This window comes from Notamacropus eugenii, chromosome 6 (assembly GCF_028372415.1).
Source record: "Notamacropus eugenii isolate mMacEug1 chromosome 6, mMacEug1.pri_v2, whole genome shotgun sequence".
In the NCBI taxonomy this organism is placed as follows: Eukaryota; Metazoa; Chordata; class Mammalia; order Diprotodontia; family Macropodidae; genus Notamacropus; species Notamacropus eugenii.
In genome coordinates this window covers 142,147,757-142,175,730 of record NC_092877.1, presented here as the reverse complement: position 1 = coordinate 142,175,730, position 27,974 = coordinate 142,147,757, and the positions used below count along the sequence as shown (strand labels likewise).

The 27,974-nt window shown below is 37.7% G+C and overlaps 1 protein-coding gene across 4 annotated transcripts in view; it reads left to right on the top strand.

The window, feature by feature from the left end:
- Nucleotides 1-204: 204 nt before the first annotated feature.
- Nucleotides 205-27,974, top strand: part of OTUD4 (OTU deubiquitinase 4) — a 54,875-nt gene continuing 27,105 nt past the window's right edge. Inside the window, exons 1-10 of one of the 4 annotated variants that reach the window (XM_072621152.1) lie at nucleotides 205-372; nucleotides 5,718-5,801; nucleotides 14,430-14,480; nucleotides 16,978-17,024; nucleotides 17,641-17,713; nucleotides 18,611-18,692; nucleotides 19,126-19,267; nucleotides 23,392-23,449; nucleotides 23,775-23,892; nucleotides 24,005-24,069. In XM_072621152.1, the coding sequence (XP_072477253.1) occupies nucleotides 205-372; nucleotides 5,718-5,801; nucleotides 14,430-14,480; nucleotides 16,978-17,024; nucleotides 17,641-17,713; nucleotides 18,611-18,692; nucleotides 19,126-19,267; nucleotides 23,392-23,449; nucleotides 23,775-23,892; nucleotides 24,005-24,069 (888 nt within the window). Of the gene's footprint in view, nucleotides 373-849; nucleotides 946-5,717; nucleotides 5,802-14,429; nucleotides 14,481-14,527; nucleotides 17,025-17,640; nucleotides 17,714-18,610; nucleotides 18,693-19,125; nucleotides 19,268-23,391; nucleotides 23,450-23,774; nucleotides 23,893-24,004; nucleotides 24,070-27,974 lie in introns of those variants that run through there. The other 3 variants (XM_072621153.1, XM_072621156.1, XM_072621154.1) reach the window with 3 other exon arrangements.

Below are 27,974 nucleotides of genomic sequence, written 5' to 3'. Positions count from 1 at the left end.
GAGGCAGAGAGGGAGGGGCGGGCATGGACTAGGCGAGGGACGCCTCGCCCGTGCACCGCCGCCGCCTCCTGCAGCTCCCGCCGCCGCTCCCGCTCCGCCGCCCCTTCCCTGCTCCCGCTCCTCCTTCTCCTCCTCCTCCTCCCGCCGCCGTCGCGCCATGTGGGGCTAGCCCCGGGCCGGCTTCTGCAGCGCGGACGGACCAACATGGAGCCTGCCGTTAGTCTCCCGGATGGCGGAGAGCCCGGCGGCGGCGCCGGGGGCAGCGGCCCGGGGGACGCTACGCCCATGGACGCCTATCTGCGCAGCCTGGGCTTGTGCCGGAAGCTCATCGCCAAGGACGGCTCCTGCCTGTTCAGGGCCGTGGCCGAGCAGGTGAGGACCCCGCGGGCCGGGCAGGGCCGGGGTGGGGGGGAGCCCTGCAGGGGGGCTCGCGAGCCCCGCGTTCTACGTGTCCGCCCCTTGTGTCGTCACAGCCGCCCCCCATTGTGTCCGTGGAATCTCCCGCCGCGGCCAGAGTGGGGTGCGAGGCGCCTTTCTCCCCCTCCTCCCTCGGCCGCCCTCGTGGTCCTGCCGATGGCGGTCCTGCCGGTGGGCCCTCCCGTCCGGGCCTGCGGCGGGGGGCCGGCCCCGCGGCACCTGTTGAGCCGGGGCCCCGGCGCCGCTTCCAGGAAACTTGGAGCGGCCCGCCGGCGTGGGGGAAGCGCCTCCCGCCCCGGGGCTGGCCCGCACCCCGGTACTCGGGGCCCCCAGAGCCGGGAGGAGCCGCGCGGGGGGCGCCCGGAGAAGCGGAGCCGCGCGGGAGGGGCCTGATTGCGGGGCTTGATCTCCGGGACCCGAGAGCCGGGCTCGAGCCGGGTGGTGTGGCCGCTCCGGCATCTCGGGCTACCCCTGCTTGGGCTTCAGCAGGGGGCGCTGTCTGCCGGGAGGCAGGCCCCCTCACCAAAGGTGGGCAGGACTCGGGAGGCCGGCGTGCTGGGGGCAGAAGGAAAAGCGAGGCCGGGGCTGGTGGGGCCCGGCTCCGGGGTGCCGGAGGAGGACCTCGGCGGGGCCTGCGGACCGCAGGGAGGGGGTGTACCCGCACGCACGTGCACGCGGGGTGTTGGGGTGTAACAGTGCGCGTAGATAGAGCATACACAGAGTGGAGGACTAGGAAACACTACCGGGAGGCCTCTGTGGAGGCGGATCTCAAGTCCGCGGGCAGGCCGTGTGGACCGCCTTCCAGAGTGCCCAGAGCCGGGAGAGGAGAAGCAGGACTGCATGCTCGGTGACAGCACCGCCCTCGGACCGCCGGTTCCGGGAGGAAGAAGCCGTTCTTGCGGCCCCATCACTGCCCCTCCAAGACTGCCCCACCGTGGGCACAGTTCTGCCGGTTCGGTTCATGGAGTCTTTGCCGAGTGTCTTGAGAGGGTGGTTCCTGTGGGACATAAACGCTTTCGCAGGAAGGCAGTAAGGACTGCGTCTTACTGGACAGTGGCTAGCAAGGTGCTCACTGCCCATCCTCCTTTGTGTCACCACAGTTTAGAGTGGGCCCGGTCACGTCTCCATCTGGAATCAGATTGTGCCCAGTGAGAAGGGAGAATCGTCCCCTCCTCTTGGACCAGCTTCTTGCTTTTTGCATCAAGGGCCTTCGTATGAAACCTGAATGTTTCACGTTCCCATAGTGTCCATTTTTTGGAGGGGATTCTGTTTTTCTTTCTTCCTAATGCATGTTTGACTCCTTTTTTTTTGCACATCAGTCATTTCAATCTCTCCTTTGAAATCATCCCTTGTAACAAAGCATCCCATGTCAGGCCACGTTTGAAACCAGATGCAGTATTCCTTATTGGTGGATGCCCTCCCCCCGTCTCTTTCAGTCATTCTGTATTTCACAACCCCTTATTTCAGATCTCTAGCATAAAGTCAAAATTTATTATTTTATAAGGATTTCTCATGGCCAGGGGCGTTATTAACCCTTTGCGTATCATCCTGAAGTTCAACAGGACTGATCAAACTGACTTGTTCAGAAGGAGGAGGAAATGGGAAGGGGCTTTTCTGAAACTTTTGCCTCTGTTGCAGGCCTTTTTCTTCAGGAATGTAGATTTCTTTCAGTGGCTGCTGTGAAGTATGTACACATATGCAGACCGCACACTTAGCTAGCTCTTTGTGAGTTGATGATAACAATTTGCTAATTTTCCATAGCCTTTGGATCTGTGCTTCTTGCAGCTTAAGAAACTACTTAATATCTCCAGAAGGAGGAAAAGATGAAATGAAGTTATTTTTGTATCTGTTCCCAGCTCTGACGAAAAGATAGGTGGGGGAAAGGAATTGGAAATGAATTGATAAAATGAATCTTAGGAGTTTGCATGTCACGTTCTTCAGGCTTTACCTGTATGTATACAGAATGAAGCATTTTATTTTTGTGTAAAAATCCTGTGATGTTACAGACATGTAAATAGTAACCTTGACTGTCCAGCCTTTTGTAGTGTAGTTTTAGGTTGGCCTTCAAAGTAATAATGATTCCATTTATATGTTGGTTATTTTGGATTGAAAAAAAATGGGGGCCCTCTAAATTGAGATTTAAATAAGTAATCCAGAAGCCTCACTTCAAGTTGTAAATCTCTGGTTGTTTTTTTAATTTTACTAGAGAAGAAGAGAGTCTTAAAAGTCCCACATTATGGTGAAGTACCAGTTTTACGGATTTAGGCTAATGATACATAGGTAATAGCAAAATGTATGTTGGGAACATATGCGAGTGGAATGTGGCACTGGTCCCAGGGCTTGGAAAAAATATGTGTAAGAATTTATTCTTAGCCTTTAGTTGGCTCAAAATGTTTTTAACTTCTGGGGTAGTGTTTCAGATACCTTAAACCAGGGGTGGGGAACCTGCTGCCTCCAGGCCCCATGTGGCTTTTTAGGTCCTTGAGTACGGCCTTTTGACTGAACAAGTCTGACAGAACAAATCCTTTTATTAAGGGGATCTGTTCTGTGAAGTTTGAATTCAGTCAAAAGGCCGCACTAGAGGGCCACGTGGGGCCTGGAGGCAGGTGATTCCCCACCCCTGCTTAAACTGAGGGAGTGGTGGCAGCAGGTTGAGATGGAAGCAGGAAGAGAGCACATGTAGGAATATAATATTGTAGTATAATATTGTAATATATAATAATGTAGGTCTCTAGATAGACCTAAACAGAGACCTTTTTCTTTTTGTACAGATGTAATCATAACAGTGTATAGCTGTTTAAGGTTTGCAAAAGCACTTTACAAAATACTTAATTTTAATCCTCTCAACAACTGGGAGAGCTAGGGGCCATCTTCAACCATTAGGTGTACCCTGCTCCCCAGGGAACTGACATGCGACTTCAGTAGGTCATGGAGATAAAAATAGGGTGCTCCCTAGGTAACTTGGTGAAGCAGCATTTGTTAAGTCTTTTCCCACTGTCAAACAGTGTTGACACAAAATACGGTTTTGGAGGAGCCTCTTAAGTTCTTCATGCCATCTGCATTGGTATTTTTATTTGCATAGTTCTGTATAAGTTAAATCATCAGAATTACTCCTCTGTACTGAGTTATAACGTAATGTGCTTAAAAAGTCATTTCCCTTTTCCAATATTTATCTTCATTTCTAGTGTTCAGGACTTTTTAGAAATCGCTGAATATTGTATTTTTGAGCAATAAGTTCAGAATTCCCTGGTTCTTTTTTTGTTGTTGTTGAAATGAAAAAAAGATAAATATATTCCATTGTTTTTGACTTAAAGTAAGCTTTATTCATAGTCTGCCAACTGTTGCTAGGTAAATGATTCTGACTAACCTTAGTTTTGCTAACTACAGGAAACCATATCAGATGACAAACTAGAGTATTAAAGCAAACTAACAATCCCTTAGCTTAATGGTGATATGGTTGCTGTGAATGAGCTTATAAGAATGTTTTTGGTTCCTTAATATCTGGGATTAGGAAAGAGGCATCAGTGATGGGGTTACCAAATTGATGGTACTGCAGTGGGAGCCAGCTTCTAAAATCGGTGTGAAGATCAGCGAGTTAGGAACAAAATGCTTTTAAAAATGCTGCCTTCAAGTTACAGTCCATGTCTTAAGGTGTCAGTTGCCTAGAATTGGGTATTGTGCAAGTATATATTTCCAGAGGTCCGAACAGTTTTACTCCCTATTGGGTATGGGAGCATGCTTAGTTATGACTTGATAAAAACTTGGAATAGAGTCCTCTAACTTCACTTTGGATTTTTTTTTGCTTGCACTTAGAATAATAGAGAATAATTAATTTTTAATATTCTTTACTTTGAACCCATGGACTGTTATATTTGAGAATCTGAGTTTTCTAACTTAAGCTAGGTTAATAGGCTTATATTTCCTTTGAAAAGTTAGAAATAGGAATTTTTTAAAAATTAAAAACAGTATTGACATCCTTTATTTTTTCTGTTTGCTTCTGTGTTTGTCCCTTTTCTCTCCCCATACTTAAGTAAACTATTCTTTTCAACAAAGGTCATAAAAGAAAAGCAGCTCAACAAAACTAAATAGTTCCCCATCTTGACAGTCAAAGGAGAGGGAAGTGAGTTTTCTCAACTTTAATTGTATTTAGTGAAATTAGAAATTTTAAGAATTTTTTTACAAAAAACTTTCCTGTTTCAGATTCAAGTCAAGACATATAAATACATGTATATATCTATATATACACACTTGTGTGTATGTATGTATGTGAGTGTGATCTTTTATCATTTGAGGGGCTGGGTAAGACATTCTAAGACCCTGAATCTTAAGAGTGGCTTATTTTAAGTGATAGCCTTAAGTTAACTTGGGAGATAAAAACAGCCTGGGACACTCTTCAAAGATAATGATAAACAGGATATTTATACTTTTAAACACTTCTTGAATGTTCCTTAAAGTCCTTTTCAAATATTAAAACAATGAATTTAAGGAATGATTGCCCTTAAATTTTAAAATCACAGGAATACATTTTTATATACAGGCTCTAAAATGTTTCAGAATAACAAAGGAGAAGAAAATACTTTTTTTTTAAAATCACAGGAGAATCATATCCATGTTGTCATGCATGCTCCATCCCTCTCCCAACCTCTCAGCAAAATTAGAATGGGAATCAAGTATTATGCAATTGTGGAAGGCTATTTTGTGTTGCATTTTTAAAATTAAGGCGTTAGTGTAGGGAAGCAAAGTGTTCCCTTAGCACAGGGCATTGAAAACTTCATAAAGTGTTTTTTAAAGCTAGAAGACACCATCTAATGCATCTCATTAATTTCATATGTCTAAAAAATCAAATCTCAGAGAGGTGGAGTAGTTTGTCTTAAGTTCAGACTGAGAACTAGTTGCATGTTCTCTATTGATATGCTGGTTTGCGCAGTGCTAATGAACTCTGGTTTCCGGTATGACTGCTTTGTTAAAGAAGTTTGGTAAAATACACATTTTTTAAAACTAGAAGTGCCTTTCGAATCTGTAAGTATTATGTCATGAAAGCATTTGCCTACTTCTAAGATTTTAAAGTATTTCCAGTGATAATAAAATCTAAAAAGAAGAGAGAACATGGATCTTGTAAGACATATTGCTATTAATCTTAGAAGAAGGAATTGAAAGAAAAAACAAGGAAAAGGAGATTGCTTGTCACATTGCTTCAGTTCTACAGAACAGGTTGAAGCTTTGGGACTGGAGAAGGTAATATTTAACTCATATGTATTCTTTTGAAAGAATGTCTCAAGAGTATGTTTTCTCTTTTTTAGGTATTGCATTCTCAATCTCGACATGTTGAAGTCAGGATGGCCTGCATACGTTATCTTCGAGAAAATAGAGAGAAGTTTGAAGCGGTAATTTATATCAGACTTTTTTTTTCACTGTGTTCATTGCTTAGGTCCCAATCATGGTCTGGGGCTTTCTGAAAATCCCATAAAACACTTCAATGGAAGGAATCAAGTGTAACTTTAATGAATTTTTATAAATTTGTTGTTGTTTAGTCAATTAGTTGTATCTGACTCTGTGACCCCATTTGGGATTTTCTTGGCAAAGACAGTGGAGTGGTTTGCCATTTCCTTTTCCAACTCATTTTATTGATGAGGACACCGAAACAAACAGGGTAAAGTGACTTGCCCAGCATCACATAGCAAGTAAGTGTCTGAGGCCAGATTGGAACTGAGGTCCTTCCGACCCCAGTGTTGGCAGTCCATCCACAGGGCCACCCAGCTACCCAGGATTTTTATGAATGCAATGGTGATATTTTTGAAGAATTTTGGAAATTACCTTCAATTATCAGATATAGTTGAATGCTCCCTGTGTGTAAGAAACATACAAGGATGAATAAGACAGACTTTAAGAATAGAAACTTTGTTACATAGCATTGTGAAGGAATGAACTGCTTAACAGATTGCTGTAGATTTTTAATTTGAATATGGGTTACAAATTTTCTTAGAATCATACATTAAAAAACATTTTATGCATCCTAAAGTAATGGCAAATAGAATTTAATCACAGGCACTTAAAAGGTCTTTTCTCAGGGTCCATCCTTAGAAAAATAATTTCTACCATACCATTTGTGTTAAGTGCTGATTAACAGGCAATATTGCTTAACAAAATGATAGCAACTTAATTAAGCTGTATTAGTAGTATGGTAAATCATAAAGTGATGTTAGTAATGGTCAGTTTTTATGATAGTTTAGAGAATTAGGATTGAAAATTAAAAATTTTGCAACTTATATACATGTCATCTGACAGTTTTACCTTGGTATTTCCTCTTGACTTGGAAATGGTTTTAGGAAAGACACCTTTTTGCATGTCTCAGTTCTATAACTTAAAAGGTAAAAAAAACATACCAGCTTCTAAGTTTAGCTAATGCCATCAGTTAAGCATTGAACTTTTAGGGCTTACTTACTACATTCCAGGTACTCTTTTAAACACTGAGAATTCAAAGGCAAAACAATCAGTGCCTTCAAGGAGCTTACATTCTTATGGGGAAGATAACTATGCACAGCACCAATAGACCATGTGATATGGTAGATTGAAGGCTGGACTTGGGGTTCTGGGAGACCAGAGTTTACCTTCTGCATCAGACACTTCTCAGCCTTGTGATCCCGCACATCACCCATAGACTCCTATCACCAAAATGGGGAGAAAATGAGATAATAAATGTGCTTTGCAAACCTTACAGTACTCAATAAATGTTAGTTGTTTTTATTGTCATTAAGGAAGAAGTATAATGGGTACTCAGTGGACAGTTCACATAGCGATTAAAATATAACATCCATTTGAATAATATAGCAATTAAAGTTCCATCAAGACAATTTAAACAAAAGAGGGTGGTACAGAATTACAGATATGAGACTTAGCCTTGTTTTTAAAAAACCATCCATGGTTGCTAATAAGAATATAATGTCATTGCATCTTAATACTTACATCTTCCTTTCGGTGATGAAGTGCTTTTGTAATCTTAACTAAAAATGAATAATTTGTCATTTTAGGTTATTTAATTAGCTTACTTCCTTCAACTAAAGTAAGTTTTACTCTTAAAAAAATAGTGTAGAACTTAGGAAATTGTATCAGATGGTATAAATAGCTTCTGGTCTCAATTGTTATGTCAAGGTAACTATGTAAAAATTGAAAGTGCTTTTTTTTTAAACATCTCAGATTGATTCTTTCCCTTTTTGCTCTATTGACACTAAGCTATCACTTCAAACCTAGATTGTTGCAGTCACACTAATCTTGCAGTAGGAGGCAACATCAAAGAGAATGTAGCCCAACAATAATGAATAGTTACCCCATCTACAACATCTTGACAAGTCATTGTCTCCGAAGACCTCTGACGATGGGGAATTCACTAGATTCTGAGACAAACTATTTTACTTTTGGACAGGCATAATTATGAAGGTTCTTACTTATGTCAAGCCTAAATATGCCTTTACACTTTAAATACCAATTGCTTTGATTTCAAGGAAGAATAAGTCTGATCCATTGTTCACATGACAATCCATCAAATACTTGAAGACTAGACAACTATCATGCCTCCTCTGCCTACTAGGCTAAACAACCCCAGTTCCTTCAGAAAATCTCTGTTCATTCACCATTCCTTTTAACTTTTCCTTGGAATGCATACCAGCTTCAGTCCTCAACATGTTTTGCCCAAAACTGAGCAGAGTACTTGAAATGTGCAGAATGTCTTATATTGCTTTCATTCTCTCTTCCAGTTATTCTGTATAGTTGCCAGGTGAATGTTTTTAACACAGGGCTTCTCAAGGCCATCGTTAATGTTAGAATCGTAGCCCCGTAGTTTTAGAACTGTGAGGGATGTTAGGGGTCATCTAGTCTAGTCTTGTCCCTTTCCAGACTAATGGCCTACTGCATAACAGGTTCATCTTGGATAGAGCCAGTCCAGTTTCCTCATTTTGCTGTGATCTTAATCACATTTGTTTCCCTTCTGCCTTTAGTCTGGTTTTTCTTGTACCTGGATTACAGTACTCATTCCTCCATACCAATGTACTAATATTCATCCTTCAAAGGAAAACTCAAATCCCCTTCTTCAGTGAAGCTTTTCTCATGATTTTAGCCTATATTGGGTGGGTTCTATTTTTTCTAATTAAGGAATATCACTGCACAATGAAAGGAACACTGATTCTGGAGTAAGAGGCTTTTCTGTGTGTGACTTTGAGCAACTCCCTTAACTTTTCTAGGTGTCAGTTTTGCCATCTGTAGATCTGTGATCTAATGATCCTAATTCCTTTTGCAGTATTAAGTGCAAAGTATGTGGCAGGTACTGTGCTTAGCTTAACAGAAGTCTCCTACCCTTGTCTTCCCCCCACCCACCCCTCTTCTTGGCACAGTATGGTCTTTTTACCATTCCATAAAAAATGTAAGAACTCAGAGGGCTCACAGGAACACATGCAGTAGAACACTAAAGGCCTTTATAGTAGCCCATAAACAACAAGTTCTTCCTCCAGCAAGTCCCACTTTCCACGATGTACCTAAGTTTTCTTAACTTACAGTGCCTCTTTATAGTTTGTACTTGGGGGAACTGAACTAGGAATTACTTAAATGAATAAAAAGCACTTAAGTATTAACTAATGTGTTGTGTTGGGGAGACAAATACAAAAGTGAGACAGTTCCTGCCCTTAAGAACATAGAATCTAATAGGGGAGAAAACATATTGGATCTAATTGCTAAGGAACAGCATTTTGGTCTGAAGTTTAAAAGGATGGTGAGTAGAGCCATAGGAGAATTGATTGACATGCCCTTTCCAAAAGTAGTGGTGGTATTGATTTAATTATAGAGTTTCTAGGGCAAGAAGAGCCATTGTATGAGTAGGTGGAGTAGGGGAACAGACCTCAAGAAGATGACTGGGGTGGGTGAGTGACTGGATTGTGAAATATGATCTAGTTCAGGGCCTCTTAAACTTTTTCCACTTGCCACCCTTTTTTGTCTGAGAAACTTTTGCATGACCCCAGGTATATAGGTATATTAAATAGGTATACAAGTCAAACATTTACTGATAATAAATTACAAAGAAATTTATTTTAAAACAAAGCTTTGGTATACTGGAATTTTATCATTCATTGAAGACAAAATTTGTATACTAATTTGTATACTAATGAGATGGGTGTGCGTGTTTATTTTTACATAAAAAATTAGATAATTGGGATAATATTTGATACTGCAGGATGTAGAGCATCTTCAATGTTTTTCAGTTGATTGATATTTTGATTTTATGATCTTCAGTGCCGAGAATGCTGCTTCACATAAATAGTACAAAATGGCAGAAGTATGTTCAGGGCTATATCAGAAATTGTTGGAAATTTTTGTCCTAATCCCAAGCCAAAATTCATCAAATGGTTTTGTATGTGCAGTAAAAATACTGCAATTCATAACATACAATAGTCTTTAATCTGAGCCGAGATGTTTCTGGCAGCGCTTGTTGGCATTGCATGGTGTGATGGCATGAGCAGTGCAAAGTGTGCATATTATACGTTCAGAACCAAGACTGCAGGGTAGTTACTTGATGCAACATGGGCAGGTTTTGCCAGAAACATCTCAGATTCATTACACATTGGATTTTGAATTAGCTTTTGGTCATGGCACATTTAGAAAACTTTTATTGTGACCAAATTTTTCAAGACCCCCACATTTAGTCACACAGCCCCATCTTAAGAAGATCTAGCCTAGTTGGTGTGGGGCCCACTAGTTAGAATGGAATGTTAGTGATATTTCCATGAATCCCACCCAGTCCCCTAGACTCCTGGCTTTACCCTGTAATTTAGAGTCTCTTTGGAAGAGGAATAAACAGAGATATTAAAATAGGCAGCACCTGAACATTCTGCCTTCCATATTACCATGAAAACTTTGGCTTCCCCATAAGGGAAATAGGGATTCTAGGCAACCCCTTTTCCATTTAGTAGCAGAGTACAAAATCAAAGGTTCTTCCACCCTTTCTTGCTATCTCTTTAGGAGTTCTTAATGCTCTGCTACTTCCTTGTCAGCTGCTGGCTAAAGGTTGTCTTCTAGGGCTGCCATACTGTTGAGATCATGTGGCTCCTTCGTTCCTTGCCCCAGAGGCCTTCATTATGGTCCCTACCCCAACATCACTGATCTTCTGTTTTGACTCTGGAAGAAAGGCAGAAAAAGAAACCAACTCCTTTTTAATGTTAACTTGTAGACACCCCCCCCCCACCCCCACCCCACCCCCTGAGAATACACTTAGAATCTGTTAAGGAAATAACTTGGTAAGTCTTGAAAAATTAGAGGTTGTATCAGTTGCCTTTGATAACTATTGCTAGGGTAGGGGGATTTCTTTTTTTGTGTGCTTCATTCATTTATTTTTATAACATTTATTTTTTTAAAATTTTGAGCTCTAAATTCTCTCTCTGCTTCCACCCCCTTCCTCACTCATTGAGAAGGCAAGCACTAAGATCCCCATCATACACGTGAATTTAGGCACAACTTTGCCATATTTGCCATGTCTGCTTCAGTCTGCATTCAGATTTTGCCATTTCTTTCTCTGGAGCTCTGTAGCATTTTTCATCTGAATCCTTTGAAATTGTCTTGGATCATGCCTTATGTAGAGTAGCAAAGTCTTTCACAGTTGATCAATGTACAGTGTTGCTATTACTACTGTGTACAGTGTTTTCCCAGTTCTGCTCATATCACTTTGTATTAGTTCATATAGGTTTTCTCAGGTTTTTCTGAAGTCATCCTCCTCATCATTTCTCTTTTTTCTAATTTATTTAATTTATTTATTTTATTTATTTAAATAAATTAATTTATTTAATTCAACATTCATTTCCACAAGATTTTGAGTTCCAAATTTTTTCCTCATCTCTCCCCTCCAGCTCACCCCAAGACAGTGTGCATTCTGATTACCCCTTCCCCTAATCTTCCCTCCCTTCTATCACACCCCTCCTCCTCATATCCCCATCCCTCTATTTTCTGGGAGGGCACGATAGGTTTCTGTACCCCATTGCATGTGTATCTTATTTCCCCGTTGCATGTAAAAACAATTTTTAACATTCATTTTTAAAACTTTGAGTTCCAACTTCTCTCCCTTCCCCCACCCCATCCCCACTGAGGAGGCAAGCAATTCAGTGTAGCTATATATGTGTAGTTATGCAAAAGACTTCCATAAAAGTCATGTTATGAAAGACTAGCTACATTTCCCTCCCTCCTATCCTGCCCCTCCATTTATTCTATTCTCTCTTTTGACCTTGTCCCTTCCCAAAAGTGTTGACTTCTAATTATTCCCTCCTCCCATTTGCTCTCCCTTCTGTCATCCCCTCACCCCTGGCTTACCCCCTTCTCCCCTACTTTCCTCTAGTATAAGATAGATTTTAATACCCAATTGAGTGTGCATGTTATTCCCTCTGTAAGCCAAATGTGAGGAGAATAAGCTTCACGTTTTCCCTCTCACCTCCCTTCTCTTCCCTTCCATTGAAAAAGCTTTTTCTTGCCTCTTTTATGTGAGAGATAATTTGCCTCATTCTATTTCTCTCTTTCTCCTCCCAATAGATTCTTCTTTCACCCCTTAATTTTATCTTTTTTAGATATCATCCCTTCCTATTCAGTTTACCCTGTGCCCTCTGTCTATAAGTATATAATCCCTCTAACTACCCAAATACTGAGAAAAGTCTTAAGTTACAAATATTATCTTTCCATGTAGGAATGTAGACAGTTCAACTTTAGTAAGTCCTTTCTGATTTCTCTTTCCTATTTACCTTTTCTTCCTTCTCTTGATTCTTGTGTTTCAAAATCAAATTTTCTATTCAGCTCTGGTCTTTTCATCAAGAATGCTTGAAAGTCCTCGATTTCATTGAGTGACCATTTTTTTCTCTGAAGTATTATACTTAGTTTTGCTGGGTTAGGTGATCCTTGGTTTTCATTTTAATTCCTTTGACTTCTGAAATATCATATTCCAAGCCCTTCGATCCCTTAATGTAGAAGCTGCCAGATCTTGTGTTATCCTGATTGTATTTCCACAATCCTTGAATTATTTCTTTCTAGCTGCTTGCAATATTTTCTCCTTGACCTGGAAACTCTGAAATTTGGCCACAATATTCCTAGTTTTCCTTTTGTGATCTTTCAGGAGGCAATTAGTGGATTCTTTCAGTATTTCTTTTACCCTTTGCTTCTAGAATATCAGGGCAGTTTTCCTTGATAATTTCATGAAGGATGATGTCTAGGCTCTTTTTGTGATCATGGCTTTCAGGTAGTCCCATAATTTTTAAATTGTCTCTCCTGGATCTATTTTCCAGGTCAGTTTTTCCAGTGAGATATTTCACAGTCTGCTGTTTTTTCATTCCTTTGGTTTTGTTTGATAATTTCTTGATTTTTCATAAAGTCATTAGCTTCCATCTGCTCCATTCTAATCTTTAAGGAATTATTTTCTTCAGTGAGCTTTTGGACCTCCTTTTTCCATCTGGCCAATTCTGCTTTGTAGGGCATTCTTCTCCTCATTGACTTTTTGGATCTCTTTTGTCGTTTGGGTTAGTCTATTTTTTACAATGTTACTTTCTTCAGCATTTTTTTGGGTCTCATCCAAAATAGATAGGAAATTGGCATACATAACATGCAAAAGTGTCAAAAAGTGTCCAACTATAAGAGTAGTTTTTTGAAACTGAAATTATAAGTGGCAACATGGAAATATGATTTGAATAACTAATCCTAAGAAATAAATGCTTTGATATTTACTTGACCCTTCAAATTGGCAAAGATGACAAAAAATGGGAAGAAATAGATGTCGGAAAAGGTTATGGAAACATAGGTATACTGAAACATTGTTGGTGGATCTGAAATGTGGTCAGACCTTTCTGGTTTTCTGTTTGTAATTGTGTAGGAAAACTTAGCTGTTTATATCTAGCATTTCTCCTACTGGTCATATACTCTAAGAAAGCTGGACAGGAGCAGATATCATAACATTCATAGCACTATTCTTTGTGGTCACAAAGCTTTAGGAAACAAAAGTGAGTGCATGCTATTATCAGAATATTGTACATGAATACAACGTGAGTATTGTGTATGAATGTCATTGGAACATGGGAGGAACTAAGAAAAACATGCAGAATAAAATAAGATCAGTCAAGAAAACAGTACATACAATGACTATGATAAAGATCACTTAAAAGGAAGCTGGACTCTGAGAAATGGAAGAACAAGTAAAGGTCCCATAGAAGACTGGCTGAAACATAAATAACACGGTTTCCTCCTTGTGGCAGAGAGAGCTGGAGATGCATGTTAGGACACATGTTTTTGTATAACATGATGTACAACAAGTCTTAGTGCAGTTAATCTTCAGTAGCTTAAAGTTTAAGCTTTAATAGCTTATTATGTTTAATTTTCTTTGTTACATGGGAGGATTTGGTGAGAAGTGACTGATGTGAAGACAAAACACAGTAATCAATCTTGAGCTTTTTAAAAAAGAAATAACTACCCTGAATTCAGATTTAACATCGCATGACTTTGTTAATCATATCTGTGTTTTTAAAATAATGTGTATATATACATATATATAGAAATAGTACACACATGTGTATTATATAAATATGTATGCTATGCATATGTAATCTGTAGAGGTTGTTTGCTTACTTACTACAGTGAGTCTGTTGCAATTTTGTTGAAACTCAGTAAAGATCAAAGTGACAGCGCTTGATGCATTTATTGTTTCCAGGTCCTTTTGCTGTAATTCTGGTTCCCTGCACAAGTACAATTCAGACCTTACTCTGTAGGATCTTACTGTATATTATCCTGTGCACTGTTCCATATGTCTATGTTTAATCACCTTGAGAGCCTGAATTATAATTTTATCCCCTACAGCTCCTAATGTGGTGTTAGGTACTTAGTGGGTGCCCAGTATATATTTTATTGAATTAATGAAAGTAAGCTTTATTGTATCAGTGAAGTAATATTTTTGAGGTAATTTTAAAATGGTATTCCTAATTAATATTTTTTTTTTTTTGGTTTCTTTCTAGTTCATAGAGGGGTCATTTGAAGAGTATTTAAAACGCTTGGAAAATCCACAGGTATGTTTCTTGTTTTGTCCGCTTAAATACTGACAATATAGATTATTGCCCATATATGGTTTAGTGAACTGCTGTGACTAAAAAAGGGTCAGATGATGAGTTGTCATCCTTTTAGTCTAAATTACTATATAATAGGGATAGGGACTGTCCCTGTAACGTCATTAGTACAGAGAACTTTGCAGCTCACGATGCTCCCTCTGCTAATGCTGGGAAGTTTCTTCTCTGGAACTTAAGATTTGCCTGGGACACTGAAAAATCAAGTGATTTACCCAGGGATATGCAGCCAATATGTGTAAGAGGTAGTGAGGCTGGCTTTCTTTTCTAAAATCTAATTTTTCAATTAATGAGGATTAATTTTTTTTCCTCCTCTTTATTGTGCACCTTTAAAAAAAGAAAAAAAAAACCCATGTAACAAATAGCCATAGTAAAGCAACACAAAGAACTGGGTTTTCTATGTACAAAATATATGTTTTATTCTGCATCTTGAATTTACCATCTCCTTTTCAGGAGGTATAATAGCATATTTTTCTCGTTAGTTCTCTAGAATCATGATTGATGCATTAAAGTCCTTAAACCTTTCATAGTCATTACAGTGTTATCATATACATTAGTCTTCTGGTTTTTCTAACTTCATTCTGCATTAGTTCAGATAAATTTTCCCAGGTTTTCAGAAAACCTCCCTTTTTGTAATTTCTTATAGCATGATAGTATTTGTTCAGCTGTTCCCCAATTGATGGGTATCTCTTTATTTTCTAATTATTTGCCATTACAAATAGAGCTGCAGTCAGTATTTTTATGCAATTTTATACTTTAAGTATTTCTCTTTGTGTATAGGCCTAGCAGTGGTATCATAGAGTCAAAAGGTATTTCCCATTTAGTAACTTTGGGGACATAGCTCCAAATTGCTTTTCAGAGTGCCTGGACCAGTTCAAAGCTCCACCAGCAGGGCATTATTGTGCTTATTTTTTTGCAACCCTTATAACATCTATATTTTCCCTTTTTCCCCACCATCTTTTGCCAGTCTGTACCTCAGAGTTGCTTTAGTTTGCATTTCTCTATGGTGATTTTTTTTGGACAGCTAAGTGGTACAGTAGATAACAACACTGAGCCTGGAGTCAGGAAGACTCACTTTCAGAATTGGGTCCCAGACACTTACTAGATGTGCGACTGGGCAAGTCACGTAATCCTTTTCACCTCAGTTCCTCATCTGTATAATGAGCTGGAGAAGGAAATGATGAACCCCTTCAGAATCTCTGCCAAGAAAACCCCAAATGGGGTCACAGAGAGTCCGACTGAACAAAAAGAGTGATTTAGAACTTTAAAAAAAAAAGCAAAAATGTGGTTAGATAGCTTAGATTTCTTTCATTGAGAACTTTGTTTCTTTGGCTACTTATCTGTTGAGGAATGGCTTTTATTTATTCTTATCAACTTTATAATTTCCTTATATTACTTGGGTACAAGACCTTTATCTGAGAAACTTCCTGCTAAGGTTTTTTCCCTTTTAATTTTCTGTATCTGACTCTATCCACCATACTATACCATCTTTCTTCCTATAGGTGGTATATCTGATTCTGTATTAATGAGCCAGACAGGACCACAGGAATTACTACGTAGTTTCCCAATCTCAGAGCTTGTTTTTTGTAGCATACAAAGGGCTTGTTTCTCCTGATTCCTCATTTCTTTTAAAGTAGATATTATGAGCACATTTTCTATTTGCAAACATCCCCAAATTGGCCGGAGGATGAGGCACTGTTTGACTAACTGTAAAGTGGAAGTCTTTAGGATGGTTTATTCATTGTCTTTTCTGTTGCAACTATCTGGTGGAAATAATACTGGACGTAGAGGCAGAAGACCTGGGTTTGAATCTCTGCATTGTTGTTTATTAAGCATATGGTATTGGACAAGTTATTCAGCCTTCATGAGCCTTAGTTTTCATTCCTGAAAGATGGGATAGTTTGTGTGTTCTGCCTGTCCTTGGACATGAGGATCAAATGAGTATGTAACAGTACTGCGTAAATACCAGTACAAATGCACTTCATGTATAGATACACACAGACACAAAGATACTTCATAAATACTAACGCAAGGTGTCAGCATGGTTATCTTAACGAAATTTGGTTTTTTAAATATATATTGGTGCTTTTGCAAGTGTGTGGATGGGAGAAGACGTTAAATTCTTTGTTTAGGAGTTTGAGGGACATTTAGATTACCTCTTGAAGTTACTCTTTTCTTGTGGCTTTTCCAACCTGGGGCTTTTCTGAGAGAGAAGTTGAAATTGTGTGGTTGTATACATGACTGTGGGGGGGGGGAAGGCAATCTCTAATGCCCTCATGCATCACCTTACTTGGTGAGGTGTGAAGGTGTTTTGTCTCTAGAATATTGATAGGTAAAGATTTCATGTTATTCCACAGCTGGGGTGAGATGTTGGTGGGGATGGGTTGACCACAGGTAAGATAAAAATAGAAAAACTTATGAATGAACTCTTTCTCCAAAACAGGAATGGGTTGGACAAGTGGAAATAAGTGCCCTTTCTCTTATGTACAGGTAACAGATTTTTATTTTAATAAAAAATACTAAATTACTTAATACAAAAATAATTGTGTGAAGAAAAATGGGAAAATAAGTATTTCACCATATTTCAGAATGTTAAATGCTCAAAACCATTTTACAGTTAATTAGCTGTAGAGCACATTTATTCATGTCCTTAAAACTACAGACTTCTTTCAAATGTAAATTTGCCAGTTTTAAAATTGGAAGTTAAAAATTTTTAAAAAGGAACAAATAAATTTTCTAGACTGTGTAAATTACCTTAGACAGCTAGATCCCTTCCCACATAACTAGAGCAAGCAGTAGTCTCTGTTAAGAGAAATGAGATGCACTGAACATTCTCTAATTTGATTGTGTCTTGCTACAAGTACAGAGAATCATTTCTTCCATCTCCTCCCACTTTTTGCAGTGTGTTTCATCTTCAAGAATTTATTTCCCTTTTTGTACTATGTGTAGGGAGCCATAGTATTTTTTTCCAGTTTTGTTTTTTATCTCTCCCCCAAATGTTTGCAAAACATGGCAAATTTATATCTTTATCAAGCCTGATTCCTTAGAGTATTTTTCATAAGACAGATTTTTCTGAAGTTTCTAATTTTTGTTTTTTAAATTTCAGGAAAGATTTTGTAATTTATCAGGAACCAAATGCTGCTCCTTCTCATGTAACTGAAAATAACTTTCCTGAAAAGGTACAACTTTTCCTAAATACTCTTACAGACATTGAGGAAGGGAGCTGCTCAGTTAAACTTAAAATTTCCAAGTCATGCATTTTTTTCCAATAACTTACTTTGAGAGATGTCAACATATGGGTCATTAAGTATTCCAGATCTTGTTTTTAAAGTTATTAAAAGGTAGCTAGCTACCTTTTAACTTGAGGGTATCAGTATGTACATCTTATTTACAAAATACCATGTTGAGCTGCGGATTGATCTACATTGAGAGCATTAATATTTTAAGTACAGAAAGATACTGCTATAGAGTAGCTCTGTCTTAATGCATTGGGATACTTTCATGTAAGGACTGAACATTACAATAGTCCTAAGGTTATTTGAATATGGAAGACCTTTCATGCAAGAGTGCTTGAAAGGTACTGTCTATTAAAAACGTGTTCACCTTTTATAAATTATAAAACCTCCAGGCATATAATGAGATAAAAGCTGTAGTTATACAATGCTAAAACGAACATTCGTTTTGGTGAAGTCAAATTTTGGGGGGGATGCATTGTCAGGAAAGTAATGGAGAATTGGTCTTTGTAAAAAAAAAAAATCCTTTTTTGTGACATTTTTACTTCATGGTTTTATTATTATTATTATGTTGACTAGCTTTGCTTTACATAAATCCATGTAATGCTTAATATTATGGCTCAGAAAGAAAATCAGTTTAATTACTCCCTTTCTGGAGAATTTATAGTGCTCAAACAGCTACTGCACTGAACTTTTTCCATTTAGTATTTAAGAATTTTACGTGACAACGTTGGAAGCAAACAGGTTTTTTAATTCGTAATTGACTTTTTATTTTGAAGTTATTTAGTAGTTGGGCCATTGCCATTGCAGATAATTACCAAAATGTATTTTTTCCCTCTTCAGGTATTATTGTGTTTTTCAAATGGAAATCATTATGATATCGTCTATCCCATAAAGTATAAAGACAGTTCTGCTATGTGCCAGTGTAAGTATTACTGCTTTAGACATAATATGAGAAAGGCAAGGTTTAAAACCTTAATTCTGATGAGATGAAACAGATATCACAGATTATAGAATACTACAGTCAGCTTACACAAAGCTAGGTCTGAGATCATTTGAATGAATATTTTTCCTTAGAGAAGAAAGACAGGCTCATGGGAGCTTCTCTGTTTTCAACTTCCCAGTGTTTCTGATTTGGATGGTTTGAATGAAGGAGTTCCATTGAGCATATTTTAGAAGACACAGGTAGAAGTGAAGTTGAAATCCTTGGTATAGGCCTGGTTGATCTACAGTACCTGCTAACAGGATAAAATCATCTGGTGGTTTCTCATTTCCCACTGATGCTTGGGGACAGTTTTGTACTTGTAAAATAAAATAAAACATTCCATTAAATACATTTCTCTGTTTTTCAATTGCAGCTCTCCTTTATGAATTGCTCTATGAGAAGGTATTTAATATTGATGTTAGCAAAATCCTGATGGGGCTAGAACCCTCTGTTGAAGCAGTTGAAGAAAACATTGCTAACAGTGAAATATCAGATTCGGAGGAAGAGAATTGCAAGTAAGAACCATTTTGGGCATAAATACTAATTTTTTTAAAGCTGGTGTATTATACAGGGAATAATACAGCCACTAGCTAAGCATTTAAAACTATGAGTTTTTGGACATGAGTTCTGTTCAGATGCAGCCTTGTTTTTATTTTCCAATAGTATTACTAGCATGCATTTCATGCTTGACACCACACACACTTCACAATAATGCATCTTTGCCTACAACAGCAAAATCTTTAACCAAAACTTGCTGATGTCATGACGACAACATTCCTCATTTGAAGTTCATCCCTCTGCTATAAGGAACAGTGTTTGAAAATTCATCTTTTTGGAGCAATTTTAATCATAGCATTTGATCTGATTTCTATTGTTCTCTGATGTATTTTCAATTATGTTACTGTAGTCATTGTGTATAATGTTCTTCTGGTCCATGGGGTTAAATTTCATCATACAACTGGAAGCAATCTTAGAAATTATCTTTTCTAACCCCTAATTGTATGGATTGGAACTCAAAAGATATCAAGGGATTTAATCTAAGGTTATATGGATAGTAAGTGACTGAATTGAAGTTTAAATCCAGATGCTAAGACTCTAAATCCAGTATTCTATCCAGTATTCCAGTAGCTATCTGATTCTTCTTTATTAAAAAATTCTTTATTCAATTTGCCAATAAAAAGTCAATTTAATACATACATCAAATTTAATACAATGTGAACTTAATGTTTACATCATATAATATAGTTTCCCTTATTTCTGCTTTTTTGACTGTTCATCAGTTCCTATGACTCTTTGACATTCTTTGTAGCATAGCTGTATTTTATTAAAACTCATCTACCTTGATTCATTTGGGTTTTGTACATATAGCACTTGAAAAATTTATAGATTACTCCAAAAAATACTACTAGGAATATTTTTGCTTGTATGGAGCCGTTCTGTCATTGATGTCCTTGGAATATAAATCCTGGAAGGGAATTGCTGGATTAAAGGTTATTTATGGTTTAATAACTATTCTCCTGTAATTCTAAATTGATTTCTATAACTTAGTACACCAAAATTCACAGCTCCATCTGTGGTGTATTAGTGTGTCTGCCTTCCCCCAGCCATTTGAATATTATCAAAGATGACAATTGTGGGGAAAAAAGTGAAAAATTTCTCCTTCTATTTTTTTGCACAGTATGTTTCCCAGCAGTTCTTCTTGTCCTTTACTTGGTTATGTTTTTACTTTCATTTGGTACTAAGTTGTTACTTTTCCTTTGCTTTCTGATCTTAGTCTATTAAGATTTTTAATTTTCAACTAGTACCAGACACCTTTGATGTCTTACCATGTATAGTCACACAAAACAAACTCCCGTATTCATCATGTCTAAAAAATAAACATGTCTTAGTCTGTACTCTTGAGTCCATCACCTCTTTGTCAGGAGGTAGATAGTGTGTTTCATTATGAGTCCTCTGGAATTTGTATTTATCAGATTAAGTTTTTAAAAGCTGTCTTCATAATGTTATTATGTAAATCATTTTAGTTCACTGATCATTAGTTCATACAAATCATTCTAGGTTTCTCTGAAGCTGTCCTTTCATCATTTCTTACACTACTGTTTCAGTCCTTTCACATTCATTTGCCATGACATAACGACTATAAATATTTTGGTTCATATGGGACCTTTGTCTCTTTCTGTGATCACTTTGGAGTATAGAATTAGTATATTTCAGTTGGTCAAAAGGGATGTGGTTGTGGGTGGGTGGTGTATATGTCATACATATATAGATACGTGTGTTTATCACATATGTGTACATATGTGACGTACACACTTGCCCACATGTCTATACATATGGACATACTTACATACTCACAGATTGTAGTAGCCTTTTGGACACAGTTCCAGATTGCTTTCCACAATGACTAGACTATTTCACAACTTCACTAACTGTGTTAATGTGCCTGTTTTCTCATAGTTCTTCTGGCATTTGTTAGTTTCCTTTTTTTCCCCACTTTGTTGATCTTCAGGGTTCTTGAAATTCGTTTTAATTAGACTTTTTTATTAAGGCTTTTCAAAGTTTGGATTTCTTCATCTAAAAATTGCCTGTTTATATCCTTTGACCATTTATAAATTGAGGGATGGCTCTTCAGTTAATAAGTTTGAATCACTTCTCTGAATATCTTAAAAATGAGACCTTTTAGAGATAGTACAAGGACTTTTTTATCCCATTCAACTTTCTTCCCTTCTTAGCTGCATTGGTTTTATTTGTACAAAACTTTTACATTTTTTGTGACCAGAATTGTCCTTTTATCTCATTTGATCCTTTGTTCCTTTTTTGGTCATAAACATTTCCTCCATCCACCGCTCTGACAGGCACTTTTCTTCCTTGCTTCTCTAATTTCTTTATGATATCCCTTTATGTTTAAGTCACATACCCATTTTAGCTTATCTTGATGGATGATGTGAGATAATTGGCCTGTACCTAACTTCTGCCAGGATACTGTCTAGTTTTCCCAACAAGTTGAATAATCATTTCTTACCATAATAAGATTCTTAAGGTTCTCTAGATAAACCATCAAGTCATCTTCATAAAGCAATTTTGTTTTTCTCTTTAGTTTTGCAATATTTTTTATTTGCAGTTTTTTAATCCTGATTGGTGTTTTCTTTGATTTCTAATTCCTCCACCTTTAGTTCCTGAACTGGGGCTTTGTGCCTCCTTTCCTATACTGCTCTTATGGCTGACTTTTAGTGCGGTTCTGGGAAGAATGATGTCTCTTAGCATTTCTCATTGGATTTCTTTTTCATTATGCAAACTTCTGAGTTTTTCTGGAATAGGTGTTGGGAGGGAGAGGCATGCTGCCTGTCATTCAGGCCACCCATCTTCACCCATTTTTCTGTTGGTGACTTGATTGCTTCACAGTTCTGTTGCATACATTTGTATTCGGTTAGATGGGTAACTGATAATTCTTAAAAATTTTTTAAGCTAATTATCTGATTAGTGAATAATGACAATGGATGGGAATGAATTTTAGTACCATTAATTTTCTCCTATCACCATTTCTTACATAATGGCATCTATTGTATAGTTACATAATCATTGTTTTAAAATTCTCAGATTTTCATTTTTCTTAGTTTTTTGAAGGGTCATTTAAGTTGGGGCAACATTGCCTGTCGTATATTGACATTATATCGACATATAATTCTAACACATTTCCTCAGTGAAAATAAAAAATGTTAATGAGTTTTCTCCATGTAGGACAGAGGGAGAAGTAGCTCAGTATGAATAGCCTATGAGAAGAATTTATCTTTGTTCTTGTCTTTTGCATAGGTCTGGTTGTTGGTTCTTTGCCAAAATTTCAATTAAATCCAAACTTTCAAAGCCCTCCACAGACATTTAACAAATGATTGCCTGATGATAGCTTTATAATTCTCCTCTCATTTGATCCTCATGACAAACCTGGAAGGTAGTTGCAGTTATTTACCTATTTTAAACACAAGAACACTGAGGTGAATTGATGAAATTGCTGAGGGTGACATAGCTAGAAAACGTCTGAGCCCAAATTTGAACTCTAGTCTTCCTGACTCTAGGCAAAGCATTTTATCCACTGAGCCACTTTGCTACATCCATGGATGAAGTGATGAAATTTCAGGTACAAAGCAAATTCTATCTGAGTGTAGCCTGAGAAGCTTGGCCAATTTTTTGGTTGTAACGGAGTTTTTCATGTATGAAATAGTGTTTGAAATAAATTTTAAAAAGAAATTCCTTTTCCTAGAAAGGTATTTTTGTTATTATGGCATTTAATTGATAATGGGACAAGCTGCACATTTTAAAACTACTTTTTAGGTTTTTTTCATCGTTACCTTTACCAAATTATTCCATTTGCATTTTCTTGGTAGTGAATGAGCAGCAACATTTCCTGAGAAGGAAAATCTAAGCATAAAATGCTGTAGATCTTAGTTAAGAAAATCACTTTGATCTGCCCAACAGCATTGCTAGGGGTAAGGGAGCCGAGAATCACTTATGCTTTCGAGAAGTGTGTTGGGAACTTTCATTATTTGTAGAGAAATTAAGTTTGGGGTTCAATAGAATGCAAACTTCTGAAACTTGTGAATGCTTTTATTTGCAGAAATCCTAATTATGGTTGTATTCTTTGTAGGGGTAAAGCTACCACAGTTAATGATATGAATGGATTTAAGTCTCTGTCAGGCAATCAGGTATTTTTTTTATGGTTTTAACTTTTATCATTTAGCTAGTTTTGCAAAAGCATAACGAATTTTTAACCTTTCATTTTTCTCCTCTGTGGTAACTTTACAATAATAATTTTATAAAATTGGTATCTTGAGCTTTTGACCTCTAATCATAAAGTTGAATTTGTTTAGTGTCCATTTACTGTTTAAAATTTTATATGTGGTTTCCTAAATTAATAAGGTTTTACCGTCCATTGAACTTTTATTTTTTTTATTTTGGGAATTAGACCTAGAAGTTGTATGAGAATATACTTCAGTGTTGCATGTACTTTACGTTGTTTTGTTTGTTCAGCATGTGAAGAACAATGGAAATACTTCTTGCCGTCCTGTATCGAGAAAAGTCCTTAAGTCGCTCAATCCAACTGTCTACAGAAATGTAGAATATGAAATTTGGCTGCAGTCTAAACAAGGTGAGAGCATCAAATTTAATATAAGAACAGTAGGCAGCTTTAAAAAAAAAAGTTGATTTGCATATTAAGCAAAAAATTATAAATTACTTGTGTTCTCATTTCCCCCCCCCAGCTCAGCAAAAGCGTGATTATTCCATTGCTGCTGGCTTGCAATATGCAGTTGGAGATAAATGCAGAGTAAGTGATTAGGAGGGAGGGTTATACTTGAGATTATTAAGTCATTGGTTTCAGGAAAACTGTTACTTATTGCTTGATTTTTAATATGATTTTTGGAAATTTGGATTTTTTAATGTGCACATTAATAGCTTAAAAGTATTAAATAGGTTCTATAAATTAACTGAATACAAGTTTATGAAAGAGAAATTTTGTGTTTTTCTGTTGCTAGTACATAAATCTCATCCGCCTGTCATGTCCCTTAAAAAAAATTGTCTCTAATATTTGAGTTTTTATTTCAATATCATTAATACCTTTTTCTTAGCAGAGGATTTTGTATACTAAATTTCATTGCAATTTAGTATTATGAAGTGTTTCTTCCTTATGAATTGTGCACCAGCTAAGATCTGTAAGGAAAGTTTGTGGGGGAAGAAGAAAAAGAACTCAAATTCAAACAGCTCACAAGTTTTCACTTCATGTCCATCAGATTGGCAAAATTGACAAAAAAAGGAAAATGATAAATGTTGGAGGGTCTGTGGGAAAACAGGTAAATTGCTACACTATTAGTGTAGCTGCAATTGATCCGTTCCTTTTGGAAAACAGTCTGGAACTTTTGCCCAGAAAAGGAATGTGTGTGTTTCTCCTTTTTCTATACCCAAAAGGATCACAGAAAGAGGAAAAGATTATAAACAGTACCATAAGGTGAAAGGGGACGGTTTAAGGGAAAGCTGGAAAGACTTGTATGAGCTAAAGCAGAGGGAAGGGAGCAGAACCTAAATGGTTTATACGATGTCAACATTGTGAAGACAAGGAATCTGATAAATGCACATTTCAGAGAATTCCTGGTGAAATATATCCCTCATCTTTGACAGGAATGATGGATCAGTGCAGGTTGAGACAGGTATTTTTGGCTTGACCAGTGCCAGAATTTATTTTGCTTTATAATAAATAGGTTACAATGACTTCATTTTTCTTTCTTTTTCTGTTGGAGAAGGCATATTTTGCTTACTTGAAAAAAAATAATTTGGAAGTGATTTGCTGTCATTTTGTAAATATTATCTCTCCATTCTACCTACCATGTGGAGTTCTTTGCTCCTCTTCCTTGATTGTACTCTAGCTAAGCTGTAGCACCTAGCTCTTATTCAGCAATGGCAAACAAATTTTATTAGGCTCCATGGACTACTTTGTTTATAATCTATGCTAAAAATGGTAGATAACCCCTTAGATTGGGGACAGTGTGGTCACTAGAAATAATCTATTTGGTTATCAATAGACATTTACCAGTTAAAATGTATTAAATGTTTTCTGTATTAATGCACATTTTCAATTTGTATTTAATTAACATCTTGCGTTAGTGGTGGTGTGGCTTATGTGTAGAGTACTAGTCTTAGAGTGATCCTAGTTCAGGTGCTCTGTTACACAAATCAGCTGCATGACCACGGGCATGTCCTTTCACCTCTCAGTGCCACATGCCTATAGCTCTGCCTCCAAGCTTGGAAGTTGTAGAACAGTTCTCCATCTGAATTGGTAGACAGATGACTCACAACATTAACTCTTAGGCTCATAGGTTTTTTTTCCCCCAATTTATTTATTTTTAGTTTTCAACATTCATTTTCACAAGATTTTGAGTTTCAGATTTTCTCCCCATCTCTCCCTTCCCCCACTCCAAAACACCATGCATTCTGATTACCCCTTCCCCCAATCTGCCCTTCCTTCTATCACACACCTCCCTTCCCTAATCCCCATCTTCTCTCTTTTCTTGTAGGACAAGGTAGATTTCTATACCCCATTACCTGTATTTGTTATTTCCCAGTAACATGCAAAAACAATTCTCATCATTCATTCCTAAAACTTGGAGTTATAACTTCTCTCCCTTCTTCCCTCCCCACCCATCCCCACTGAGAAGGCAAGCAATTGAGTATAGGCTATACATGTGTGGTTATGCAAAGGACTTCCATAATAGTCATGTTATGAAAGACTAACTATATTTCCCTCCATCCTATCCTGCCCCCCCATTTATTCTATTCTCTCTTTTGATCTTGTCCCTCCCCCAAAAGTGTTGACTTCTAATTGCCCCCCACTTCTCATTTACTCTCCCTTCTATCATCCCTCCACATTCCACTTATCCCTTTCTCCCCTACTTTACTGTAGTGTAAGAGAGATTTTCATACCAAATTGAGTGTGCATGTTACTCCCTCTGTAAGCCAAATGTGGTGAGAGTAAGCTTCACTTTTTCCCTCTCACCTCCCCCTTTTCCCTTCCATTGGAAAAGCTTTTTCTAGCCTTTTTTATGAGAGATAATTTGCCTCATTTCATTTCTCCCTCTCCCCAAAAATTTCTCTCTCATCCCTTAATTTTATTTTTTTACATATCATTCCTTCCTATTCACCTCACACTGTGCCCTCCGTGTGTGTGTGTGTGTGTGTGTGTGTGTGTGTGTGTGTGTGTGTGTGTGTAGAATCCCTCCAACTATTTAAATACTGAGAAAAGTTTCAAGAGTTAAAACTGTTCTCTTTCCATGTAGGAATGTAAACAGTTCACTCTTAGTAAGTCCCTTATGACTTCTCTTTCCTGTTTACCTTTTCATGCTTCTCTTGATTCTTGTGTTTAAAAATGAGATTTTCTGTTCAGCTTTGCTCTTTTCATCAAGAATGCTTGAAAGTCCTCTATTTCATTGAATGACCATTTTTTTCCCTTGGAGTATTATACTCAGTTTTGCTGGGTAGGTGATTCTTGGTTTTAACCCTAGTTCCTTTGACATCTGTAATATATTTCAAGCCCTGCTCTCCCTTAATGTAGAAGCTTCTACATCTTGTGTTATCCTGATTGCATTTCCACAGTACTTGAATTATTTCTTTCTGGCTGCTTGCAGTATTTTCTTCTTGACTTAGGAACTCTGGAATTCCTTTTGGGATCTCTTTCAGGAGGTGATCAGTGAATTCTTTCAATATTTATTTTACCTCTGGTTCTAGAATATCAGGGCAGTTTTCCTTGATAATTTCATGAAAGATGATGTCTAGGCTCTTTTGTTGATCATGGCTTTCAGGAAGTCCCATAATTTTTAAATTGTCTTTCCTGGATCTATTTTCCTGGTCAGTTGTTTTTCCAGTGAGATATTTTACATTGTCTTCTATTTTTTCATTCTTTTGGTTTTGTTTTGTAATTTCTTCGCTTTTTATAAAGTCATTAGCTTCCCTCTGCTCCATTCTAATTTTTAAAGAACTATTTTCTTCAGTGAATTTTTGAACTTCCTTTTCCATTTGGTCCATTCTGCTTTTTAAAGCATTCTTTTCCCCATTGGCTTTTTGGGCCTCTTTGCTGTTTGAATTAGTCTATTTTTAAAGGTGTTAATTTCTTCAGCATTTTTTTGGGTCTCCTTTAGCAAGCTGCTGACTTGCTTTTCATGATTTTCTTGCATTGTTCTCATTTCTCTTCCCAATTTTTCTTCTGCCTCTCTTGATCTTCAAAATCCTTTTTGAACTCTTTCATGACCTGAGACCATTGCATATTTATTTTGGAGGTTTTGGATGCAGAAGCCTTGAATTTTAAGTCTTCCTCTGATGGTATGCATTGTTCCTCCTTATCTGAAAGAATGAAGAAAATATCTGCTCACCAAGAAAGTAACCTTCTATTGTCTTATTCTTCTTCCCTTTTTTGGGCATTTTCCCAGACAGTTACTTGACTTTTAAGTTATTTGTCAAGAAGAGGGTATACTCTGGAGTCCTGTAAGTTGTCAGTTCCTCCACGGTGGCAAAATCAAGGGACAGGAGTTTACTCCTCTCCTGGCCTACTCTCTGGTCTGTGAGCGGGATTCCCTCTCCAAAGCCTCCACCGGCTCCACCATGGCAGCTAGAACTCCTCACCCCAGAGCATCCACTCGGGGCTGAGATTCAGATCAGCAGCTCAATTCCTCCAGGGTCTTTAGGCCA